Source organism: Aethalodelphis obliquidens, unplaced genomic scaffold, assembly GCF_003676395.1.
Source record: "Aethalodelphis obliquidens isolate GAN/ISIS:26980383/991018 unplaced genomic scaffold, ASM367639v1 scaffold8, whole genome shotgun sequence".
Classification (NCBI taxonomy): domain Eukaryota; kingdom Metazoa; phylum Chordata; class Mammalia; order Artiodactyla; family Delphinidae; genus Aethalodelphis; species Aethalodelphis obliquidens.
In genome coordinates this window covers 45,481,784-45,508,427 of record NW_020837952.1, presented here as the reverse complement: position 1 = coordinate 45,508,427, position 26,644 = coordinate 45,481,784, and the positions used below count along the sequence as shown (strand labels likewise).

The 26,644-nt window shown below is 35.4% G+C and overlaps 1 protein-coding gene across 5 annotated transcripts in view; it reads right to left on the bottom strand.

Moving 5' to 3' along the window:
• PARPBP (PARP1 binding protein) overlaps nucleotides 1-26,644 on the bottom strand; it is a 106,958-nt gene that overhangs the window by 47,181 nt on the left and 33,133 nt on the right. For all 5 annotated transcript variants that reach the window (XM_027107352.1, XM_027107354.1, XM_027107355.1 and 2 more), the window contains 2 exons: nucleotides 17,236-17,406; nucleotides 15,731-15,885 (listed from right to left, as the gene is read on the bottom strand). In XM_027107352.1, coding sequence (XP_026963153.1) covers nucleotides 15,731-15,885; nucleotides 17,236-17,406 — 326 coding nt within the window. The remainder of the gene's footprint in view (nucleotides 1-15,730; nucleotides 15,886-17,235; nucleotides 17,407-26,644) is intronic.

Here is a 26,644-nt window from a genome sequence, read left to right as displayed (position 1 = left end):
GAGTGTTCTAATTTCATTCTTTTACATGTAGCTGTCCAGTTTTCCCAGCACCACTTATTGAAGAGACTGTCTTAGCAATGAATTTGGTAAAGTAGCAGTATACAAAATTAATGCACAGAAATCTCTAGCATTCCTGTACACTAATTATAAGGTTACATAACTTAATCTTTAAACCAATTCAATAAGTATTATTACCCATAAATTACAGATGAAAAAACTGAGTCTCAAAAAGGTTTAATAGCTTGTCCAAGAACACACAGTGTTTGTTCTCGGCTAGGAAGAAGATGATAAGGAAGGAGACTGACCTTAAATACATGATATTGCACTCTAACATGAGAAGGGTTATTATATGGAAGAGGAAATTAAACTAGTTAATACTAATCTAAAGGAAACCAGAGACTGGACCAATTATGGCCAACAGACAAGTATTGTTGCAAACATGAAATCAATTGTTTCTTTATACTGAGCCTGAACTTCAATGAATTTGGGTTGCAGTTCTGCTCTAGAAGGCTGACCTAAAATCAATGTTACAAGGAGGAAGGATTTTGGTCCATTACAAGGAAGACATTAAAGGTGTCCAACAATAAAAGAGGGCTCTTTTTTGAAGTTAAGAGATCTCCATCCCTAGAGGTATCCCTGGAAAGGCTGCACAGTGTCTAATGAGAAGGTGGTGTGGTCTGGCTATGGAGTCAGACAACCTAAGCACACATCACAGCTCCCTCACTTTCTACCTTGAATATGCTATTTAACCTCTCTGTGACTTTTATAGTAGCATAAAGGAAATTATGAATTATTGCCTTATTGCCAGGCTTTATGTTTTAGGAAAGAAGCTAGGTTCCCTAACGACACTGGAAACATGACCGTTCACATATAAATAGCTTGTCCAAATAGAGAAGGAAAGTTAGAAGAAAACTGCAGAGAGTGCATTACATCAGTATCTTCCAAATTTGCCTGATCATCAGAATCATACTTAGCATTTGTTTAAAATGTCAGCTCCAGTGAGTACACCTCCACCTGGAGGGCAGGCCGGCTCTAAAAGGGAGAAAGAGGCTGAGGGAACCATACCCAGTTCTTATAATCTTACCAGTTATGAGTCGGGGAGAATGAATGAAAGGTAGACAGAGAAATGTAGTGTTTTCTGGAGGAAGTTCCTCCACATGGACACATGAAGCCAGAGAAGAAGGAGGTCCCCTCACTAATAAATGGGTCTAAGATATAGGAGGAGTAATGCAAATACTAACAATGAAACTGGTTAATATCTGAAAGGGAGACTAGTAGATTAGTCTCTCTGATACAAAGAACCCACTCAATGGTGTGCTAATTTCAGTACACTGCTGGCCTTCTTAGGGGTTAGGGGCTCACCTATACGTCATCTGCTGAGCTTGATGTGGATCATGGCCAAACAGCCCTTTGTTAGAGTCTGGCCAGAGCACGTATAAGAAAAAGGGCCTGATTCTTGAAAAATAAAAAATAAGTAAAAAATAGAAAATAAAATAAAATAAAATAAAATATCAGCTCCAGATCCCATCTTACTGAATCACAATCTCCAGACAAGGATACTAAATAGCTGCATTTCTTTTGAAGATATCACAGGTGATTCTTATGACTAGACAAGCTTGGGAAACATTTCATGAAAAAATTAGCTCCCTGAGAAAGGAACCATATTTTACTAATCATCATACTAACTTGGCACACAGAAGAAATAATTGATATCGCTATTGAATAAATGACCGCTATCACACATAAGAGTGTGAAGTTTTTACTTGTAAGATTAAAAGACATATACTTTACTATTTTTCATATTATTATTATTTGCAGTAGAAATGCACTTAGAGAGTTTCAACTTACACTATGGCAGACTAGTTACTCAAGGGGAACATTCCACTAGGCTTGGTAAGAATCGGGGGAAATCTCCAAGTACCACCCAATTGCTTCCCTAAAAAAGTAACAAAAGCTGGAATGGAAAGTTGAAAGCTGTGAGTGGTAAGCAGGATGAATGGGGGTTTTCCTGAGGACAAAAATCTCTAGTAGCAATATGATCAGGATGCAAACTCTGAGTGGGAGAGAGATTTCCACACTGAGTCTGAACCTTCCAAGGGGGAAGGTAGCTAGTATGGCTTTTATTAGATTTATTCTATGTATTTTATATTTTTGAAGTTTTTAAAAAAAAAACATTTTCTATTTGGTTATGACATAGAAATACAATTGCTTTTTTTAATTGATCTGTGCCCAGCAACACTGTTAAACTCTACCATTAATTTTAATAATTTGCCTTTAGATTCTTGGAGTTTTCTACATACACAATCATATTATCACTAAATAGAGTGATAATTGTTCTCAATTGTTACATCTCATATTTCTTTTTCTTGCCTTACAACACTGAATTGGACATCCAATATTACGCTGAAAAGAAATGAGAACAGGAACTCTTGTCTTGTTCTAAATCTTAAATAATGTGCTAAAACATTTTACCAAGTAGGCTTTCATAGAAACCCTATATCAAGTTAAAGCTCTCATTCTTAGCTCATTTTATGCTGAAAGGGTAGTAGCCCTACAGGTTGGGTATGTCCCAACAGACACCTCACCTTGGGCAGTCCCTGAGCTTTGTCCCCCTCCCTCAGACTTTAGTGACTATAAGAACAGACTCTCCAGATCACCAAATTCAGCAAGTTCTTTCAAAATAAAAGCTGGCTTCCCTTCTTGACTTCCCTCTCTGACTTTCTTCCTTCACCCAGTTTTTGGCCTATTTTCATTACATTCACCTACTCATCAATGCATTTAAGTACTTTATAAATATGTTGTCCAGCAGTATTAATTATTTTCAATGGAAGGGTCAATCAAGGGACCTAGCCTGCTATATATCTGTAATCAGAAGTCTGAACGGACTCTTAAGAATTATTTTATGTACACAAGCACTCTTTTCCAACTGGCTTTTTCTTAATTTTCAATTAAAAACACAGAAAATAATTGGATGAAATGTAGCCAAAATGAAAACATAGTTAACACCATGTGCTTTTTCTGGGAAGTAATCTCTAAGGGAAGAGTTTTGGAAAAGATTCAGAAGGATAATCAAATATGAAAGTGTCACAGTATCAGTTATAAGAACAAAAAAGAAAAAAAAAGCTTTCAGTACTATTAAAGGTAAAAGTCACCCTTGCCCTCTTTTCCCATTCCTGCTACAAGAACAAATATTCTAAATTTTAAAGATGATATAATCCCCTGAATGAACTGTATTTAGGAAAAATTCATAAGATTTGTATTTCACTTGCTTGCCAAGCTCAGCATTTTGACCCTTAGCAAAATACCGCAAACACCAGTGCTATGTGCTATGACTAGTCTATTGCTATATGTTCACTATAAGAGCCAACATTAGCTCTTCAAATACCTGCTCAGCAACATAGCATAATTCAAATTCTTGCCTCTAGAGCCTAGAAACTCCTGAAGTTTTAATCCAAATGATGCTAGGACATTTGTCATAGGCACTGGGGATACAAAATGAATAAAAGATTTCTTTTTAAGAGGTCACGATTGATCAGTTGATACAATGAGATAACAAAGGTATAGAGGGGATTTAAGTGAGGAGGTAAGAGAAGAAGGAGGTCTTCAGGAAAGCATCCCAGAAGATATGACTACTCTGGATAAACATTAATAGAAGAATTTAGGTGAGAAAGAGGTTAACCGAAGTTCCTGACTGCTAAATGCATCACATTAAAGCTCTGGGGCAGACACAGAAAAATGAAGCTAGTGAGGAAAAACACAATTAAATCCCCAAGACTGAATCAAAACACAGTGACTGAAAGAGAACAATAAGCAATAATACAAATAATGGGTAATATTTTAATGAATTATTGACTACCTTTACTATATAGAATGACTTGTCTTTTCCCTACCATCTTTAAGAATTTGATAACTGTTTGCTAAATAAATTGTATCTTTAAAAATTAAATGTGATTAAAGGTACTACATGAAATGTATCAAAAATGATTCTGAAATATTTTAAAATGAGAAATGTAACACTAGGATTCTGGACTGGATAATTTCAGCTAGACTTAACATTCTATAAATGCATAATATTTAGTCCAATAAATATAATGCAGGTGTGTACTAAAAAGTTGTTATGTAATAAAATTGAAATACAGAATTTTAAACATTTGAACAACAGGGTGCTAACTAATTTATGTAACCTGAAACTCCTAATTTAAGATGTTTTTCAGGTGAAAGTACAGTATGTATTTTATGGTGGCACCTACTGGCAAAGTGTAGAAATGCAACCATACTATAGCTAAGATGGTCTGATGAAAAGCTGGCAGCAGAGAGGTAAGTGTGATTTGGATTCCTCCCCTGTCTGTCTATTCCCCACCATTCCTTGGACTCAAAGATTATTGTGATTCCCTACCACCACCACCACCCTATTATAAGACAATTAGTACAAACTTACACTCAGCTACAAGGGTTAAATCATTTTTATCTCTGAGTTTTAAGGTTGAGGGACAGAGGCCAGGGTGAGATACAATCAGGAGGTAGAGAGTATAGAATTTGTACACCATACTGAGGTTTCTGGATTTTTATCCTGTACCTAATATGGAATCATTGAAGGGTTTTAATTATGGCGGTAACATCTGCTGCTTTGAAAAGACCACTGACAGCAGTGAGAACAACAGGATGGGGCAACTCAAGACTGGAGGCAGAATGAACAACTTGGAGATAAGTAAAAAAAGTCCAGGCAAGAAAGGATGGAAGTCTGAAAACAGACTTTCCATAAAAAATGGAAATAAGATAGTAGCTACAGGAATAGAGATAACGAATATCAAAAATGTTAAGTAAGAAGAATTGATGGATCTTAGTGAATGAAGGGACAGTGAAAGGAAGAATGGACTTGAGGACATGGAGAGGGGGAAGGGTAAGCTGGGACGACATGAGAGAGTGGCATGGACATATATACACTACCAAATGTAAAACAGATAGCTAGTGGGAAGCAGCTGCATAGCACAGGGAGATCAGCTCAGTGCTTTGTGACCACCTAGAGGGGTGGGATACGGAGGATGGGAGGGAGGTTCAAGAGGGAGGGGATATGGGGATATAGGTATGCATATGGCTGATTCATTTTGTTGTACAACAGAAACTAACCCAGTACTGTGAAGCAATTATACTCCAATAAAGATGTACTAAAATAATAATAATAAAAACATATGTTTCAAATTTCTGCTTGGGCAGCTGGAGGCAGAAAGGCTTCATCAAGCTGGATACTTTGGGAGGAGGTACCCATCAAGCAGGTACGCAGGGAAAGATGAAGATTTAGTTTGGGAGATGCTAAGTTTGAGTTTCATTGGACATAATAACCTATAGGTACATAAAGATATATTTTGGAAGCTCAGGAAAGAGTTTGGATTTCACTGAACTATGGATTTAGAATTTGCATATATGCAGTCAGAGAGCTAAGTAGAAAATAAGAAAACAAAATCTCAGAAGTTATGGGGAAAAGAGCTCTAAAAGAGAAAATGATCAAACTTCAGGACTCAAAGAGACCAGAGGCTATGCCAACTAGAAGATCATAAGAAGATCTTTCGCAAAACAGCTTCAGTAGAGTGGAAAAGTGAATAAGTGTGAGTCAGTTAAACACAGACAAGTAAATAAGTATTGAGTGCCTACTCTGTGCCAGAAACTGTTCTAGGGCTAGGGAATATTAGTGAAGAAAATCAATAAAGCTCTCACAGAGTTTACAGCCTCATGAGACATATTCAAGATATTTTAAATCATTAGAAATTGGGAAGTGGAATAAAAGACAGTATTTTTTCAAGACTTTGAGCTATAAAAGGAAGGAACTGACAAAAACAGAAGATGATTTGTTGTTTTTTCTTATAATCTTTATAGACTGTGGCTAAAGGACTAGTAGAAGTTGAAATTATGAGACAAAATGAATAACCAATGAAACATTGTCCCAATAGGTTACCCATACTATAGGAAATATCCTCCCTTCTCCCCATCTGGACTTCATTTCACCACCATTCTCCATGTCTGGTTAACTCCTTCAAGTTCATCCTTAAGCTCAACCGTTAACAAACATCCAGGTAAATACTCCTGACACTCTTATCCCCGGCTCCCACAAACTAGGGCAACTGTCCTTTCCTCTGTACATCTTTCCATTATTACATAAATAGAATACATGTTTTAAGTTTTTGATAACTTTACTATTTATAACCATGAAATGCATATATACTTAACATATGCAAAAATCACCTTACAGAAGAAAATAGAGATTGCTCAGATGGACTATTTAAACACCCACTTCTTCAGTATCATCCCTAGAACACAGATTAATTGCTCATTATGACCAAACAGGATATTCAAAATAGATGGCTGCTAAATTGAAGAACTGAAGTGTACCCTAGGTGCCTCTAAAACGTACTTCTACCCTTTTGTACAAAAGTATATGTATGGATGTACTTTTACCCTGTTAACTTACCCCAACTAGAAATTCCTCCAAAAAGGAATATAATTATAAAATTACATTGGATTGAATATATGCACTTATATCTGCTCCCTCCTAAAGTGCCACTAAAGTGACAAAAAGGAAAATGTTTTAAATCCATAAAGAAAAACAGAATGGGAGAGGAGACAATAGTCGAGAGCAGAGACATATCATGAAAGTACAGAAAGACGAAGAGCAGATGGAAAGGTGATAACTGACTACCCAGAACACAGAAAGCTACAACATAAGTTAACTGCAAAAGATAGACCAATAAGAAGTAATCTCAGAAACTGAAGGCAATACTGAAGGCTATGGTGAAGGTGTCATTGCAAATAAGAAAGCTGGTTGACACTCTATGTGAGGAATACTTCGACCCCTGAATCTCCTCTCTTATTCTGAGCAATCAGGCTAGTGCACTTCTGTCACCTCAGCATGGAAAGCAGGATTACGCTGAAGAAACTAAGCCAGAGAGGCTCCAGACCTATAGGTACCAATGACTGAAAACAGAGGGACTGAGCAAAAGTCTACCTATTGAACTGGGTGGCTCAGCATCAACCTACCCTCCCTCAAATCCCAGAATATTGCTAGCCAGACTTACTGCTTTCAGAAAGAGACTAAAGGATGCCATTGTGGAAATTTTGGGGTAAGTTCCAAAGAAAAGACCTGCAATTATTCACATTTGTAGAATTTCCAATAAAAGAGCCAAGTAGCTACTATGCTATAATGAAGTCCACTGTATAGAGCTGCTAATCACCCTTATAGGGTCTCATTCCTAAATATGAAACAACAGTCCAGAATCACCCTACATTTTAGGAACATGAAAGAGGGCAACAGAAGCAAAAAGAAAAACATTCAACTAGATAAAACAAAGACTATCCAGGAAGCAGATGAAAAATGATCATATAAATTAAATAACCTTGGAGAAATAAATGAAGCATAAGATCACATAAAATCAAATGTGAGAATAATGATATATATCTCCCATTTACTTTTTCTCAGAAAGCTACTTGAGCAAAATAAGGGGTTTAACCAATTAAAAATAAAGTCATGGAATCCTGGAAACAAGGCAGAGGCAAAGAAAATTCACAAGATGATGAAGCTTCATGGCTGACACTCTGAAACAGGCCTAGCAAGCAAAAGTATACAGACTCAATGAAGAAGACAGATGACTCTCCAGAAGGAATGTCTTCAAGGGCAAAAATCAGAACTGATAGATGACCTAATAAAAAAGAAGAAATTGTATACTTTCATTGGCAAACTTGATAAAGAATTGATAATAAATATATAAGAAGCAAAGCAAGAGAAAAAAGTAGATAATCATTGACTCCAGAAAAAAACCAAAAATGTATACAAGAAAGGAAGTATAATAACAGTATATAATATAGCTTAGCTGTAGGTAATAAATACAGAGTTATAATAATGTAAATCCTAAAATATGATTTAACCTGATACTGTGGTATAACTATATTAGAAGGAGAGAAGAAGAGAAGTGTGTGTATGTGTCTGTGTGTGTGGTAGGAGGGGGAGAGGAAAAGAGGAGTATTGGGAGGTTGGTGAGTGGGTGGCAAATCCTCATCTTCCATGGTAGGAAGTTAATAAATAATGCCTAAAATTGAAACTCAAAATTAGCTGCATAGACCAACAAGGGCTTAATATCCAAGATACAGACAGCTCATATAACTCAGTATCAAAAAACAAATCAACTAATCAAAAATTGGGCAGAAGACCTGAATAGACATTTTTCCAGACAAGACATACAGATGGCTAACAGGCACATGAAAAGATGCTCAACATCGCTAATTATTAGAGAAATGCAAATCAAAACCACAATAAGGTATCACCGCACACCTGTCAGAATGGCTATCATCAAAAAGTCTACAAATAACAAGTGTTGGAGAGGATGTGGAGATAAGGGAATCTCAAACACTGCTGCTGGGAATGTAAACTGGTACGGCCACCATGGAAGACACTATGGAGGTTCCTTAAAAAACTAAAAATAGAACTACCATATGATCTGGCAATTTTCCTCCTGGGTATATATCTGGAAAAAATGAAAACACTAATTCGGAAAGATATATGCACTCCAATATTCAGAAAAGCACTATTTACAATAGCCAAGACATGGAAGCAACCCTAGCGCTTAATCGAACAGGTAAGAATGAAATATTGCCATTTGTAACACTGTGGATAGACATAGAGAATACTATGCTTAGTGAAGTAAGTCAGACAGAGAAAGACAAATACTAAATGATATCACTTATATGTGGAATCTAAAAAAATAAAGACAAATACACATATATACAAAACAGAAACAGACTCACAGACATAGAAAACTAGTTTATGGTTACCAAAGGGGAGAGGGGGGAGGGATAAATTAGGAGTACAGGATTAAAAGATACAAACTACTATACATAAAATAGATAGGCAACAAGGATTTACTGTATAGCACAGGAAATTATACCCAATATCTTATAATAACCTATAATGGAATATAAACTGCAAAAATACTGAAACACTATGCTGTATACCTGAAACTAACATGATATTGTAAATCAACTATAGTTCAATAAAAATTTTAAAAATAGCTGCATAAAAATTTCATTTAAATGAGGTAAATAGAGAAATAAACACAAATAAAAATATTAAAAGTCAATTCCTCTGAGGATTTTATTACTGTAAGTCTATAGTACCATTTGACTTCAACAAAATATATCTATTTTGCTTTGCCAAAAATATAGTATTCTTTAAAATTAATTATATGCTACCTCAGAAGAAATGGCTGGCCAATATATTATTTAGAAATTCAGATGTCACTGATATTGACTATAAGACATATTCAAACCCTCTTCCAAATTCACTTCGTTGTAACAGATATCCATATAAGAAGACAGAAGGAAACAGTTCAGAATAAAATCCTGAAAAAAATTCTTCTTGGAATCTTAAAATGGAAAGACGTTTCATAGAATAAAATATAGCGATTAAGAGAATGGGTCCCTGGGTCAGAAGTGAATTCAGATCCCAACTCTGCTACTTAATAACAATGTGACTAAGGTAAGTTACACCAGTGCTTCAGTTTCTTCCTCTCTAAACTGAGTATTTATCTAGCAACTACAATGTAAGCTTCTTTTAATGATCAAATGATAATCCCCATAAAGAGTTCAGTGTAATGTCTGATACATAGTCAGTGTTCAATAAATACCAGCTATTTTTATTAGTACTATTCTATGGCATACCCATCAAACTGACAATGATCTCTCATGATTGCTAGCATATACAACCCATTTCTGCCCCCCACAAATTAATCTAAAATTAACTCACCATAAAATACACCAATATTATAAATAAGAGTCTATCTGATTAAAAACACCTCTTAATTCCAGTATCATTTAAAAACAAATCAAAAATTTATGCATAAGAAAATGACAGACACCAAACACAACGGGAACTACGAACCTACATCCTGCAAAAAGGAGACCACAAACACAGTAAGATAAGGAAAATAAGAAGACAGAAAAACACACAGCAGATGAAGGAGCAAGATAAAACCCCACCAGACCTAACAAATGAAGAGGAAATAGGCAGTCTACCTGAAAAAGAATTCAGAATAATGATAGTAAAGATGATCTAAAATCTTGGAAATAGAATAGACAAAATGCAAGAAACATTTAACAAGGACCTAGAAGAACTAAATATGAAACAAACAACGATGAACAACACAATAAATGAAATTAAAAATACTCTAGATGGGATCAATAGTAGAATAACTGAGGCAGAAGAACGGATAAGTGACCTGGAAGATAAAATAGTGGAAATAACTACTGCAGAGCAGAATAAAGAAAAAAAGAATGAAAAGAACCGACAACAGTCTCAGAGACCTCTGGGACAACATTAAACGCACCAACATTCAAATTATAGGGGTTCCAGAAGAAGAAGAGAAAAAGAAAGGGTATGAGAAAATATTTGAAGACATTAGAGTTGAAAACTTCCTTAATATGGGAAAGGAAATAGATAATCAAGTCCAGGAAGCACAGAGAGTCCCATACAGGATAAATCCAAGGAGAAATACGCCAAGACACATATTAATCAAACTGTCAAAAATTAAATACAAAGAAAACATATTAAAAGCAGTAAGGGAAAAACAACAAATAACACACAAGGGAATCCCCATAAGGTTAACAGCTGATCTTTCAGCAGAAACTCTGCAAGCCAGAAGGGACTGGCAGGACATTTAAAGTGATGAAGGAGAAAAACCTGCAACCAAGATTCCTCTACCCAGCAAGAATCTCATTCAGATTTGATGGAGAAATTAAAACCTTTACAGACAAGCAAAAGCTGAGAGAGTTCAGCACCACCAAACCAGCTTTACCACAAATGCTAAAGGAACTTCTCTAGGCAAGAAACAAAAGAGAAGGAAAAGACCTACAATAATGAACCCAAAAAATTAAGAAAATGGGAATAGGAACATACATATCGGTAATTACCTTAAATGTAAATGGACTAAATGCTCCCACCAAAAGACACAGATTGGCTGAATGGATACAAAAACAAAACCCATATATTTGCTGTCTACAATAGACCCACTTCAGACCTAGGGACACATACAGACTGAAAGGGGATGGAAAAAGATATTTCATGCAAATGGAAACCAAAAGAAAGCTGCAGTAGCAATTCTCATATCAAACAAAATAGACTTTAAAATAAAGACTATTACAAGAGACATAGAAGGATACTACATAATAATCAAGGGATCAATCCAAGAAGAAGATATAACAATTGTAAATATTTATGCACCCAACATAGGAGCACCTCAATACATAAGGCAAATACTAACAGCCATAAAAGGGGAAATCGACAGTAACACATTCATAGTAGGGGACTTTAACACCCACTGTCACCAATGGAGAGATCATCCAAACTGAAAATAAATAAGGAAACACCAGCTTTAAATGATACATTAAACAAGATGGACTTAATTGATATTTATAGGACATTCCATCCAAAAACGACAGAATACACATTTTTCTCAAGTGCTCATGGAACATTCTCCAGGATAGATCATATCTTGGGTCACAAATCAAGCCTTGGTAAATTTAAGAAAATTGATATTGTATCAAGTATCTTTTCCAACCACAACGCTATGAGACTAGATATCAATTACAGGAAAAGATCTGTAAAAACTACAAATACATGGAGGATAAACAATACACTACTTAATAACGAAGTGATCACTGAAGAAATCAAAGAGGAAATCAAAAAATACCTAGAAACAAATGACAATGGAGACACGACGACCCAAAATCTATGGGATGCAGCAAAAGCAATTCTAAGAGGGAAGTTTATAGCAATACAATCCTACCTTAAGAAACAAGAAAATCTCCAATAAACAACCTAATCTTGCACCTAAAGCAATTAGAGAAAGAAGAACAAAAAAACCCCAAAGTTAGAAGAAGGAAAGAAATCATAAAAATCAGACCAGAAATAAATGAAAAAGAAATGAAGGAAACGATAGCAAAGATCAATAAAACTAAAAGCTGGTTCTTTGAGAAGATAAACAAAATTGATACACCATTAGCCAGACTCATCAAGAAAAAAAGGGAGAAGACTCAAATCAATAGAATTAGAAATGAAAAAGGAGAAGTAACAACTGACACTGCAGAAATACAAAAGAAAATGGGAGATTACTATAAGCAACTCTATGCCAATAAAATGGACAACCTGGAAGAAATGGACATATTCTTAGAAATGCACAACCTGCCAAGACTGAATCAGGAAGAAACAGAAAATATGAACAGACCAATCACAAGCACTGAAATTGAAACTGTGATTAAAAATCTTCCAACGAACAAAAGCTCAGGACCAGATGGCTTCACAGGCGAATTCTATCCAACATTTACAGAAGAGCTAACACCTATCCTCAAACTCTTCCAAAATATAGCAGAGGGAGGAACACTCCCAAACTCATCCTACGAGGCCACCATCACCTTGATACCAAAACCAGACAAGGATGTCACAAAGAAAGAAAACTACAGGCCAATATCACTGATGAACATAGATGCAAAAATCCTCAACAAAATACTAGCAAACAGAATCCAACAGCACATTAAAAGGATCAGACACCATGATCAAGTGGGGTTTATTCCAGGAATGCAAGGATTCTTTAATATACGCAAATCAATCAATGTGATAAACCATATTAACAAATTGAAGGAGAAAAACCATATGATCATCTCAATAGATGCAGAGAAAGCTTTCGACAAAATTCAACACCCATTTATGATAAAAACCCTGCAGAACATAGGCATAGAGGGAACTTTCCTCAACATAATAAAGGCCATATATGACAAACCCACAGCCAACATCGTCCTCAATGGTGAAAAACTGAAAGCATTTCCACTAAGATCAGGAACAAGACAAGGTTGCCCACTCTCACCACTCTTATTCAACATAGTTTTGGAAGTTTTAGCCACAGCAATCAGAGAAGAAAAGGAAATAAAAGGAATCCAAATCGGAAAAGAAGAAGTAAAGCTGTCACTGTTTGCAGATGACATGATACTATACATAGAGAATCCTAAAGATGCTACCAGAAAACTACTAGAGCTAATCAATGAATTTGGTAAAGTAGCAGGATACAAAATTAATGCACAGAAATCTCTGGCATTCCTATATACTAATGATGAAAAATCTGAAAGTGAAATCAAGAAAACACTCCCATTTACCACTGCAACAAAAAGAATAAACTATCTAGGAATAAACCTACCTATGGAGACAAAATACCTGTATGTAGAAAATTATAAGACACTGATGAAAGAAATTAAACATGATACAAATAGATGGAGAGATAAAGCATGTTCTTGGATTGGAAGAATCAAGATTGTGAAAATGACTATACTACCCAAAGCAATCTACAGATTCAATGCAATCCCTATCAAACTACCACTGGTATTTTTCACAGAACTAGAACAAAAAATTTCACAATTTGTATGGAAACACAAAAGACCCCAAATATCCAAAGCAATCTTGAGAACGAAAAATGGAGCTGGAGGAATCAGGCTCCCTGACTTCAGACTATACTACAAAGCTACAGTAATCAAGACAGTCTGGTACTGGCACAAAAACAGAAAGACAGATCAATGGAACAGGATAGAAAGTCCAGAGATAAACCCACGCACATATGGTCACCTTATCTTTGATAAAGGAGGCAGGAATGTACAGTGGAGAAAGGACAGCCTCTTCAATAAGTGGTGCTGGGAAAACTGGACAGCTACATGTAAAAGTATGAGATTAGATCACTCCCTAACACCATACACAAAAATAAGCTCAAAATGGATTAAAGACCTAAATGTAAGGCCAGAAACTATCAAACTCTTAGAGGAAAACATAGGTAGAACACTCTATGACATAAATCACAGCAAGATCCTTTTTGACCCACCTCCTAGAGAAATGGAAATAAAAATAAACAAATGGGACCTAATGAAAGTTAAAAGCTTTTGCACAGCAAAGGAAACCATAAACAAGACCAAAAGAAAACCCTCAGAATGGGAGAAAATATTTGCAAATGAAGCAACTGACAAAGGATTAATCTCCAAAATTTATAAGCAGCTCATGCAGCTCAATAACAAAAAAACAAACAAGCCAATCCAAAAATGGGCAGAAGACCTAAATAGACATTTCTCCAAAGAAGATATACAGACTGTCAACAAACACATGAAAGAATGCTCAACATCATTAATCATTAGAGAAATGCAAATCAAAACTACAATGAGATATCATCTTACACCAGTCAGAATGGCCATCATCAAAAAATCTACAAACAATAAATGCTGGAAAGGGTATGGAAAAAAGGGAACCCTCTTGCACTGTTGGTGGGAACGTAAATTGATACAGCCACTGTGGAGAACAGTATGGAGGTTCCTTAAAAAACTACAAATTGAACTACCATATGACCCAGCAATCCCACTACTGGGCATATACCCTGAGAAAACCATAATTCAAAAAGAGTCATGTACCAAATTGTTCACTGCAGCTCTCTTTACAATAGCCCGGAGATGGAAACAACCTAAGTGCCCATCATCGGATGAATGGATAAAGTAGATGTGGCACATATATACAATGGAATATTACTCCGCCATAAAAAAAAACGAAATTGAGCTATTTGTAATGAGGTGGATAGACCTAGAGTCTGTCATACAGAGTGAAGTAAGTCAGAAAGAGAAAGACAAATACTGTATGCTAACACATATATATGGAATCTAAGAAAAAAAAATGTCATGAAGAACCTAGGGGTAAGACAGGAATAAAGACACAGACCTACTAGAGAATGGACTTGAGGATACGGGGAGGGAGAAGGGTAAGCTGTGACAAAGCGAGAGAGGCATGGACATATATACACTACCAAATGTAAGGTAGATAGCTAGTGGGAATCAGCCGCATAGCACAGGGAGATCAGCTCGGTGCTTTGTGACTGCCTGGAGGGGTGGGATAGGGAGGGTGGGAGGGAGGGAGATGCAAGAGGGAAGAGATATGGGAACATATGTGTATGTATAACTGATTCTCTTTGTTATAAAGCAGAAACTAACACACCATTGTAAAGCAATTATACTCCAATAAAGATGTAAAAAAAAAAAAAAAAAGAAAATGAAAAAAACCTAGCAGAAAACGGAATATAAAATTCATTATATTTTTATCAATTTCCTGACTCATTCTTGGTATGAGTTTCCTTTATTGCTAAATAAAAAGTTTAAAGAAATTATCTATTCAGTCATTTCCAATCCTCAAAAATCTATTTCTTCCAGAAAAAAAATGAATGGTAAGCCCTCTTCTCTAGTCAAATTTAATTTGAACATGCCATTTGACTTTGGCAAAAATTTTAGAATGACAGATAAGCAGAAATTTAGGGGGAAAGGTCATGTGATTATAATTTATTAATCTAGATATTTTATTAATTGAAGTATAGTTGATTAACAATGTCATGTTAATTTCTGGTGTACAGTAAAAGCGATTCTTTCCTATTATAGTTTATCACAGGATATTGAATATAGTTCCCTGTGCTATACAGTAGGACATTGTTGTTTACCTACTGTATATATAGTAGTTTGTATCTGCTAATCCCAAACTCCTAATTTATCCCTCCCTCATATAGATATTTTGTTTCTTCTTCCTAGCTTAGTCTGATGCTTGGTCATTTCAATAGCTCTTAACTTTTAATCTACCTCTGATTCTGTGAAGTTTTAAAGACAGACTAATAACACCCATTTGTCATACCTTGGATTTGGTATTTCTCCAAGAATTTCATCTAATTTGTCAATGAAATTAATAAAATTAGACAATCCTTTTATATGTGTCCTTAAAGGATCAGATGGTGATGGTGCATATCCTTTCCCTCCAAGCTCTATTGTTCTAATAAATGATGTAGCCACCTATGAATTAAAACAAATAATTTGGTTATGTTTAATGATTTAGTAAGTTAAAACTACACCTTATTTTATGAAGCTAGACATATTTACATATTTCTAGGTACACAGGTAAAGAGAAGCACTTTTTATAACTCATGCCACATTTTCATTCAGAAGCAAATAATCAAAGAAACAACTGTTAGGTAGAATTCATGCCAGCAAGGGTGATGGCAACACAGGTGGAGACTGAGACTGAGGAGCCAAGTTAGAGACAAATTAAGGGCGTAAGAATATGTTCGTAAGAGTATATCATTGTTGGGAATTCCCTGGTGGTCCAGTGGTCAGGCCTCTGCACTTCCACTGCAGGGGGCTCCGGTTCAATCCCTGGTCGGGGTACTACGATCCCGCAAGCCGCACAGCATGGCCATAAAAAGAAGAGTATATCACTGTCTATAAAGAATTAGACAGTGGTATTCTATAAAAAATAAATATATTCTTAAATAGACTGACTACTGGCTACTGGAATTGTTATATGGAACAAAGGGATTTTTCTGTGTCAATTGTGTTGATTTATTCAAAGTTGAACAATTAATTCAACTCTTCCAAGCCTTAGCTTCTTTATTTGAAAAATAAAGGTTTAGACTAGATAATCACGAAGCCCCATCTAGCTTGCACATTTTTGGATCATTTGATCATGTGTAGTTCAAAAGGTCTTGCCTTTACAATGATAAAAATACATATATATAATATGATGGCTATACATTAGGCCATCTCCATCAAAGACAAAATGTTCTAAAGCTGTATTTTCCAAAGCATATCCTAAGAAAGGAAAAATCTATGAAATTTAAATAATCTGGGGAAAGTTCCATGGTTAAATAACTTAGGAAATGACAGGTTAAATAACAAGGTTAACTTAAGCAGGTTTCTTTATGGTAGGACTTCTTGGAAGAAGTATACATGCATTACATATATCCAGTAAGAGTATACACGATTTCCAACTTTTTGCCCTTGGAAACATTTATTCAAAGAGCATTGAACAGGCACTTTTGCCTCTGGAAATAATTTATTCAAGGAGAATCTAACAGGGTTAGCACTCCGCAGAACACATGTAGGGAAACACAGCTTTAGAGAAATTCTTGAACTATATATATAGTAAAATTATGAACTATATATATAGTAATTATGAACTATATATATAGTAAAATATACAGTAAAAAACAAAACTACCACGGATTTTCAAATACATGACATAGAACACATATTCACAATTTAAAAGTTGCTCTGTCATAGTTAAAAGAATTCTATATTAAGGTACATGGATCCACTGTTCAGAGAGTCTTTAAAATAAATATTGAAAAGGTAACATGTCCATACCAAAAAGATAGACATCTGTTTCTCTCGAGCAGCATGTTTCAAATCAGTGAAGGCTTCTCTTCCAAGTCCTCTATCAGGAATATTGAGAATATGAGCCAGAGCCAAGTCGTTCTTTGAATTCACCAGCAGGTTTAAATATGAGTAGATAATTTTCTTTGCTAGTAACTGTACCTGTACAATAAAATATTTTCTTTATTGAAGATTTCTAAATTCATAAATAATCTTTTTATTTATTTATTTTTATTGAAGTATAAGTGATTTACAATGCTGTGCCAATCTCTGCTGTGCAGCAAAGTGACTCAGTTATACACACATAAACATTCTTTCATATTCTTTTCCATTATGGTTTATCACAGGATATTGAATATAGTTCCCCACGCTATACAGTAGGACCTTGTTGTTTATCGATTCTAAATGTAATAGTTTGCATCTACCAACCCCAAACTCCCAGTCCATCCCTCTCCCCCCACCACCCTTGGCAACCACAAGTCTGTTCTCTATATCTATGAGTCGGTTTTTGTTTTGTAGATAAACTTATTTGTGCCATATTTTAGATTTCACATATAAGTGATATAATACAGTATTCGTTTTTCTCTTTCTGACTTACTTCACTTAGTATGATAATCTCTAGTTGCATCCATGTTGCTGCAAATGGCATTATTTCATTATTTTTTATGGTTGAGTAGTATTCCATCATATACATATACCACATCTTTATCCATTCACCTGTCAATGGACATTTAGGTTGTTTCCATATTTTGGCTATTGTGAACAGTGCTTCTATGAATATAGGGGCTCATGTATCTTTCTGAACTATAGTTTTGACCAGGTATATTCCCAGGAGTGGGATTGCTGGATCATATGGTAACTCTATTTTCAGCTTTCTGAGGAGCCTCCATACTGTTTTCCATAGTGGCTGTACCAACTTACATTCCCACCAACAGTGTTGTAGGGTTCCCTTTTCTCCACACCCTCTCCAGCATTTGTTATTTGTAGACTTTTTAATGATGCCCATTCTGACCAGTGTGAGGTGGTACCTCATTGGAGTTGTTTTTTTTTTAACATCTTTATTGGAGTATAATTGCTTTACAATGGTGTGTTAGTTTCTGCTTTATAACAGAGTGAATCAGCTATATATATATCCCCATAACTCTTCTCTCTTGCATCTCCCTCCCTCCCACCCTCCTTATCCCACCCCTCTAGGTGGTCACAAAGCACAGACCTGATCTCCCTGTGCTATGCAGCTGCTTCCCACTAGCTATCGATTTTACATTTGGTAGTATATATAAGTCCATGCCACTCTCACTTCGTCCCAGCTTACCCTTCCCCCTCCCCGTGTCCTCAAGTCCATTCTCTAGTAGGTCTGCGTCTTTATTCCTGTCCTGCCCCTAGGTTCTTCAGAACGTATTTTTTTTTTTAGATTCCATAGATATGTGTTAGCATATGGTATTTGTTTTTCTCTTTCTGACTTACTTCACTCTGTATGACAGACTCTAGGTCCATCCACCTCACTACAAATAGTTCAATTTCGTTTCTTTTTATGGCTGAGTGATATTCCATTGTATATATGTGCCACATCTTCTTTATCCATTCATCTGTCGATGGACACTTAGGTTGCTTCCATGTCCTGGCTATTGTAAATAGAGCTGCAATGAACATTGTGGTACACGACTCTTTTTGAATTATGGTTTTCTCAGGGTATATGCCCAGTAGTGGGATTGCTGGGTCATATGGTAGTTCTGTTTTTAGTTTTTTAAGGAACCTCCATACTGTTCTCCATAGTGGCTGTATCAATTTACATTCCCACCAACAGTGCCAGAGGGTTCCCTTTTCTCCACACCCTCTCCAGCATTTATTGTTTGTAGATTTTTTGATGATGGCCATTCTGACTGGTATGAGTTGATACCTCATTGTAGTTTTGATTTGCGTTTCTCTAATAATTTAGTGATGTTGGTCATCTTTTCAAGTAACTACTTGAAGATCTTCTTTGGAGAAATGTCTAGTAAGCTCTTCTGTCCATTTTTCGATTGGGTTGTTTATTTTTTTGTTGTTGAGTTGTATGAGCTGTTTATATATTTTGGAGATTAAGCCCTTGCCTGTCGTATCATTTGCAAATATTTTCTCCCATTCCAACAATCTTTTTTTAATACGCAGCAAAAATACTTATGATCATTCAATGACAGTATCTCACTCAGCTCTTTGGGAAAAGAGAATTGTCATATAAACCAAAAGTTTGGGTTGAACAATGAATATATCCTGGCTCGTGAAACCAACTTGCCATCAATGAGAATCTATAAGTAAATAACAACTATCATAATTGTTGGAAAATGTCTCTTAGAAAATGATATAAAAGATACAGCTGCATTTCTGATGAGACCTGATCTCATTTCCCTACATACATTTGCCACTAAATAATCACTAACAATGAAGCTCCCTGAAGCGTAGGGAATGGGCCAACTGCCACTATTTGGTCCCATACCCATGTCTCTTTACAGGGCAAGATATAAGGGCTGAAGTTAAATTGTTAAATTTCTGAAGAATTACTAGATACTGACTTTCACAATACCAAATAACCAACTAAGAATTAAAATAAAGAGATTCAACCAAATGTTAGCAAATAATAGCAAGTAGTTGATGTTGACATTAACTGGCCTAAAACAGAGCTATAGACTGTTCAAACACAAGATAAGTAACATTTGTGAGAACTTGATAGGGGCAATAGTTCTTTCATATATACGGCACTTGTCCTTCACAGTCAAGTAATAAACCAGGGTATTCAATGATCTTTTTCTTAAAATTAGCTAACTATAGCTTTTCAAAGCCTTGCAACCTCTAGTATTACAGAAGTGATACTGTGAACTCCCACAGGTAACCACTACAAAATATTAGGTAAAATTTTTAAAACATAACTATGTAAAGACACTGGAAAGCATCCAAAAAGCAGACACAAGCTGGAGGAGAATTTAATGTTAGAAGAACTGCAACAAGGAGGGTAAGAATTGCAAGTTTGTGCTTATTCAAGTCCCTACAACTTCCAGTAAAGGAGGGGATGCAACTTATCATGAGAACCCCTTAAATAACAAACATTAAATATTAAATAAAAAATTTTAAATAGTATTTAAAGACACTGGTAAGTGTCCAAAAAATAGAGGCTGGAGGAACATTTAGTTTTAAAAGAACTGCAACAAGAAGGGTATGAATTAAGTTTGTGGTTTACTGGTCCAAGTTTCATGACTATAGAAGTGACTAAAGGTGCCAGAGATTAGAATTCAGAGCTGGGAAAACAGCTAGAAATTTAAAGGAGGAATTCCTAGAAACAATTGAGAGCATAAATATCCAAAACCCCTAGCTGACAGCAAAACTATGCAAGCATGGGGAAGATTCCAGGGGGTCCATCAAAAACACAGACAGAAAACAGAAAGAAATATATTAGAAAGATTGAGCTATAAAGAACCAGAGCTATGCGTCTGAAGGTTTGCTAAACTGAGTGCACTCTACAACTGTGTATAGCTTAAGTGGCAGAACACTGAAGCTGAACAGGCTTGAAATGTTAAGTATACAAAGCCAAAACCTGTCAGAACAACTGGAAAATTCATGAAAATCCCTAGGAAAAAGGAATCCACAGAAATAAGCTCCATATCTCCCCCAAATGCTTGGCTGACTGCCAAATTTGGCAGGCAGAGGGAAGGCTTACAAAAGCCAAGCTAAAAAAATCAGCAAAGGGAAACTATAAGAACAGATATCCAATGCATACCACCAAGGAAACAAACTATGAAGTTGGAATCTAGGCAAGTTACCTGCCTACTAGAAATAAAAACCAATGTTCCTCAGAAGAACATGAGAAAAAACTGGAGTTGCTATAAAATATTACCTGAAATGTCTGGGTTTCATCCAAAAATTACTAGACAGCCAAAGAAAAGGGACTGTGACCCCTTCTTAGGATAAAAAGCAGTCAATAGAAAATGTCACCAAGTGGACCTACATGTTAGATTTATCAGACAGAATATCAAAGCATCTGCTCTAAATATAGTCAAAGAACTAAACTAAAATGTGTTCAATGAATTAAAGGAAACTATGTTATCAGTGACTTAATAGAGGAATAAGAACTGAAAAGTGGACAATATAAAGAGAAAATTCTAGAGATAAAAAGTACAATAACTGAAACAAAATTTGCTTGGTGTGCTCAACAGCAACTTGAAGAAAGTGAAAGAAACTATCAGTGCACATATAGATATACAAATAGAAATTACCAAATCTGAAAAACAAAAGAGAAAAAAAGAAGGAACCAAAGAGATCTGCAGGTCAAATTAAACAAGTCCGACATACATGTAATTGAAATTCCTGCAGAGGAGTGAAAAAAACAGAAAAAATATTTGCTGAAATTATGGCAAAAAGCATCCCAAATTTGGTGGAAAACATCAATTTATAGATCCAAGAAGTTACTCAAGTAGGAAAACACAAAGAAAAGCACTCCTTTACACTTAAACTCTGACATCCAAAGATAAAAAATCTTAAGAGCAGCCAGAGCAAAATGACACATTACATACACAGGAACAATAGTAAGGTCAATAGAACATCAAAAATTAAATATGTAAGCCAGAAGACAATGAAACAACATATTATATGTGCTGAAAAATGATCTTAAAAATTACTTTACAATTACAATAGTCAAGATAGCACAGTATTGATTTCCTTCCCATGGCAGAAACTTGGAACCCAGGTGATATTCAGTCTTAACTTTCTTATTTCCTTTGAGGCACTAGAGGTGCTTCCCTCTTATTTTCTAATATTGGGTTGGCCAGAAAGTTTGTTCATGTTTTTCTGTACCATCTTACGGACAAACTCGAACGAACTTTTTGGGCAACCCAATAGATACATTAAACAACAGAAAAACATGTTTTTATGAACAAAGACTTCTCACAGGAGTATCCATTTTCTTGAAAACAGCACACAAATCTTGCTGTAAACTGCCAATGTTACAATTTAATTCTACCTTTCTTCTGTGAAAGAAGGAAAAAATATTGCTTATATAATGAGTGTCAGGAAGTTTTCAGGCCCATAAAGAGAAACTTAACCTGTCTCCTTATAAACAGTAATATATAGGATTCTAATATAAAAATATTACAATTTAGTCATTCCCCTAATGAGGGTCATTTAGATTCCTCCAAATTTTATTATAAGCATTGCTGCATGTATATTCTGATACTGATCTCCCTGTATATATGTTGAGTGTTTTTATAGTACTGCTGGGATTATAGAGAATGTACTTTTTTATTATTTTAATACATACTGCCAAGTGTCCTTCACTTGTACCTATTTATACCCCCACCAACAGTGAAGGAGAGTTCCCATTTTCCTATATCCTGGCCAATACTTAATGTTATAAAACTTATAAGTTTTACCTATTTCCTCTGATTACCTGGAAGACTAGGAATCTTTTTTAAAATGTGTTGGCCATCTTTATTTCTTTTCCTGTTAACTGACTGCATGGCTTTCTATTGTGTAATTTGTTTGCTTTTTTCTTATTCATAGTAGTTCTTTTTATATTCTAGATTTTAACCCTCATATATTATGCACTGGCAAAGATCTCCTCTCAGTCTGTTTCTTATATTTTACCACTGTTAATAGAATAGGTCAAGAAATTTTTACATTTTGTAATGATCAAATTCATTAATCTCTTCCCTAATTTTTTTTGCTTTCTGGGTCTTAAGAATCCTTCTCAACCTTGAGATTATAAACGTTTCCTTTTAATAAGTGAATATAAATTGTAAAAACAAAACCAAAAAAAGCATAGTATTTACAAAAGGACAGACACTCAGATCAATGAAACAGAATAGAGTCCAGAAAGAGAACACAGATATTGCCATTTGATTTTTGATACAGGTGCAACAGAAGCAATAAAGAAAGGACAGTCTTTACAATAATTGGTGTGGGAGCAACTGGTCATCCATATGCAAAACAAATGAACTTCATCTAAACCTCACACCTTTTATAAAAATTAACTCAAAGTAGATCACAGACCTAAATGTACAGTATAAAATTATAAAACTTTCAGAAGAAAACACAGGAGAATATCTTCATGACTTGGGATTAGGAAGATTTATTAGATATGACAGCAAAAGTACAAAACATAATAGAAAAAAATGATAAATTGGATTTCATCAAAATTAAATTCCTTGCATGAAATTCTCTCCTTATTCTCACACTCTCAACTACTTTCACCCTGCTCTGGAATCCTGTTTGTTTTTAATTCTTAGATGTTGCTCCCAGAATGTTCACTTGAAATCCTCTCCTTGCCTATTACCCTGGGAAAATAGACTCACAAATGCTAAACTCAACTTATGCTCAAAACTCATGAAATTCATAAGTCTATCAGTGACTGACACCTTAGCTAAAGACCCAATAATTTATCATCTGTAAACTCTAAGAAAATATTTTCCTTATTAAAAATAAGATTTCTTAATATTCTGTCTAATCACATTAAATTAAGAAGCACAAAAGAGAGTTAAAAGGTAGAAATAAAACTTACAAATCAATAGGAAGTCTCTCAGACAGTTATAAAGGAAGTTTCAAGTTCATACACATCTTAAAAGCACTTCTAAAGATAACATGCTTTGGGATTATTTAACTTTCATGTAAAAAACAATTCTTAAAACATGTAAGGCAGTCAGGGTCAATTTAAAAAACCTCAATGGACAGGAAAAGGTTACCTTAAACATGGACTCCAAATAAAATCTAAGCAAAATTCATTAAAACAAAAAGTTTGATATGAATTCTATGAAACTATTTTTCTTAAATATTAAAGATACTAAATGTTACATTTGAAGAGAGGCTCCCTGATTTTCCAGTATAAAGAAGCAATTCACATATTCTCTTTCTTATCAACCTGTTATAACTATGCATATGAACCAATTATAATTCTCTACATAAATATTAATACCTTCTGATACTTTGTCTATTTTATTAATCTTTCTACTATTTTATTAGTGCCCTGAGAGCAAATGATGCATCCTTAGGCCCTAAAAGAATGACTGGCATAAGAGCAGGTAATCAATCCATTCTTATTAATAAGTTCTCAATCAGCATTTGTTCAATGATAAATGAAAGAAAAATTAATACATGTATTTGCCCCTTTTAGATATTTCAAAATTGAAACTATTGATAAAAACTTATTGGGAAGTTGGGATCAAATAAGTGCTCATATATTTTTATTACATTGCCTTAAAAAGAAAAGTACTAAGATACAACTAAATTAAAATCATCTTTAAGATCTGTCCTAAAATGATCAAGGGATCAATCCAAGAAGATATAACATTTGTAAATATTTATGCACCAACCATACAAGGACTTCAATACATAAGGCAAATGCTAACAGCCATAAAAGGGGAAATCGACAGTAACACAATGATACTAGGGGACTATAACACCCCACTTTCACCAATGGACAGATCATTCAAAATGAAAATGAATAAGAAAACACAAGCTTTAATGATACATTAAACAAGATGGACTTAATTGATATTTATAGGACATTCCATCCAAAAAGAACAGAAAACACTTTCTTCTCAAGTGCTCATGGAACATTCTCATGATAAAATATATCGTGGGTCACAAATCAAGCCTTGGTAAATTTAAGAAAATTGAAATCATATCAAGTATGTTTTCCGACCACAACACTATAAGACTACATATCAATTAAGGAAAAAAACATAAAAAATACAAACACATGGAGGCTAAACAATACACTACTAAATAACGAAGAGATCACTGAAGAAAACAAAGAGGAAATCAAAAAATAGCTAGAAACAAATGCCAATGAAAACATGATAACCTAAAACCTATGGGATGCAGCAAAAGCAGTGCTAAGAGGGAAGGTTATAGCAACACATCCTACCTCAAGAAACAAGAAAAATTTCAAATAAACAACCTAATCCTACACCTAAAGAAATTAAGAGAAAGAAGAAAAACAAACCCAAAGTTAGCAGAAGGAAAAAAATCAAAAAGATCAGATCAGGGCTTCCCTGGTGGTACAGTGGATGAGAATCTGCCTGCCAATGCAGGGGACACGGGTTCGAGCCCTGGTCTGGAAAGCTCGCACATGCCGCGGAGCAACTAGGCCCGTGAGCCACAATTACTGAGCCTGCGTGTCTGGAGCCTGTGCTCCGCAACGAGAGGCCGTGATAGTGAGAGGCCCGCACACCGCGATGAAGAGTGGCCCCCGCTTGCCGCAAATAGAGAAAGCCCTCACACAGAAACGAAGACCCAACACAGCCAAAAATAAATAAATGAATGAATAAATTTAAAAAAAAAAAAATGTGGCTTCCCTGGTGGCACAGTGTCCGCCTTCCGATGCAGCGGACAAGAGTTCGTGCCCTGGTCCGGGAAGATCCCACATGCCGCAGAGTGGCTAGGCCTGTGAGCCATGGCCGCTGAGCCTGCACGTCCGGAGCCTGTACTCTTGAACAGGACAGGCCATAACACTGAGAGGCCCGCATACCGCAAAAAAAAAAAGATCAGATGAGAAATAAATGAAAAAGAGAAGAACTACAATCCTGCAGCCTGTGGAACACAAAACACATTCAAAGAAAGATAGACAAGATGAAAAGGCAGAGGGCTATCTACCAGATGAAGGAACAAGATAAAACCCCAGAAAACTAACTAAATGAAGTGGAGATTGGCAACCTTCCAGAAACAGAATTCAGAATGATGATAGTAAAGATGATCCAGGACCTTGGAAAAACAATGGAGGCAAAGATCGAGAAGATGCAAGAAATGTTTAACAAAGACCTACAAGAATTAGAGAACAAATTAACAGAGATGAACAATACAGTAACTGACATGAAAAATACACTCGAAGGAATCAACAGCAGAATAACTGAGGAAGAAGAACGGATAAGGGACCTGGAAGACAGAATGGTGGAATTCACTGCTGCGGAACAGAATAAAGAAAAAAGAATGATGAAAAGAAATGAAGACAGCCTAAGAGACCTCTGGGACAACACTAAACGCAACAACATTTGCATTATAGGGGTCCCAAAAGGAGAAGAGAGAGAGAAAGGATCCGAGAAAATATTTGAAGAGATTATAATCAAAAAATTCCCTAACATGAGAAAGAAAGTAGCCACCCAAGTCCAGGAAGCGCAGAGTCCAATACAGGATAAACCCAAGGAGAAACACGCTGAGACACATAGTGATCAAATTGGCAAAAAATTAAAGACAAAGAAAAATTATTGAAAGCAGCAAGAGAAAAACAGCAAATAACATACAAGGGAACTCCCATAAGGTTAACAGCTGATTTCTCAGCAGAAACTCTACAAGCCAGAAGGGAGTGGCATGATATACTTAAAGTGATGAAAGGGAAAAACCTACAACCAAGATTACTCTACCCAGCAAGGATCTCATTCAGATT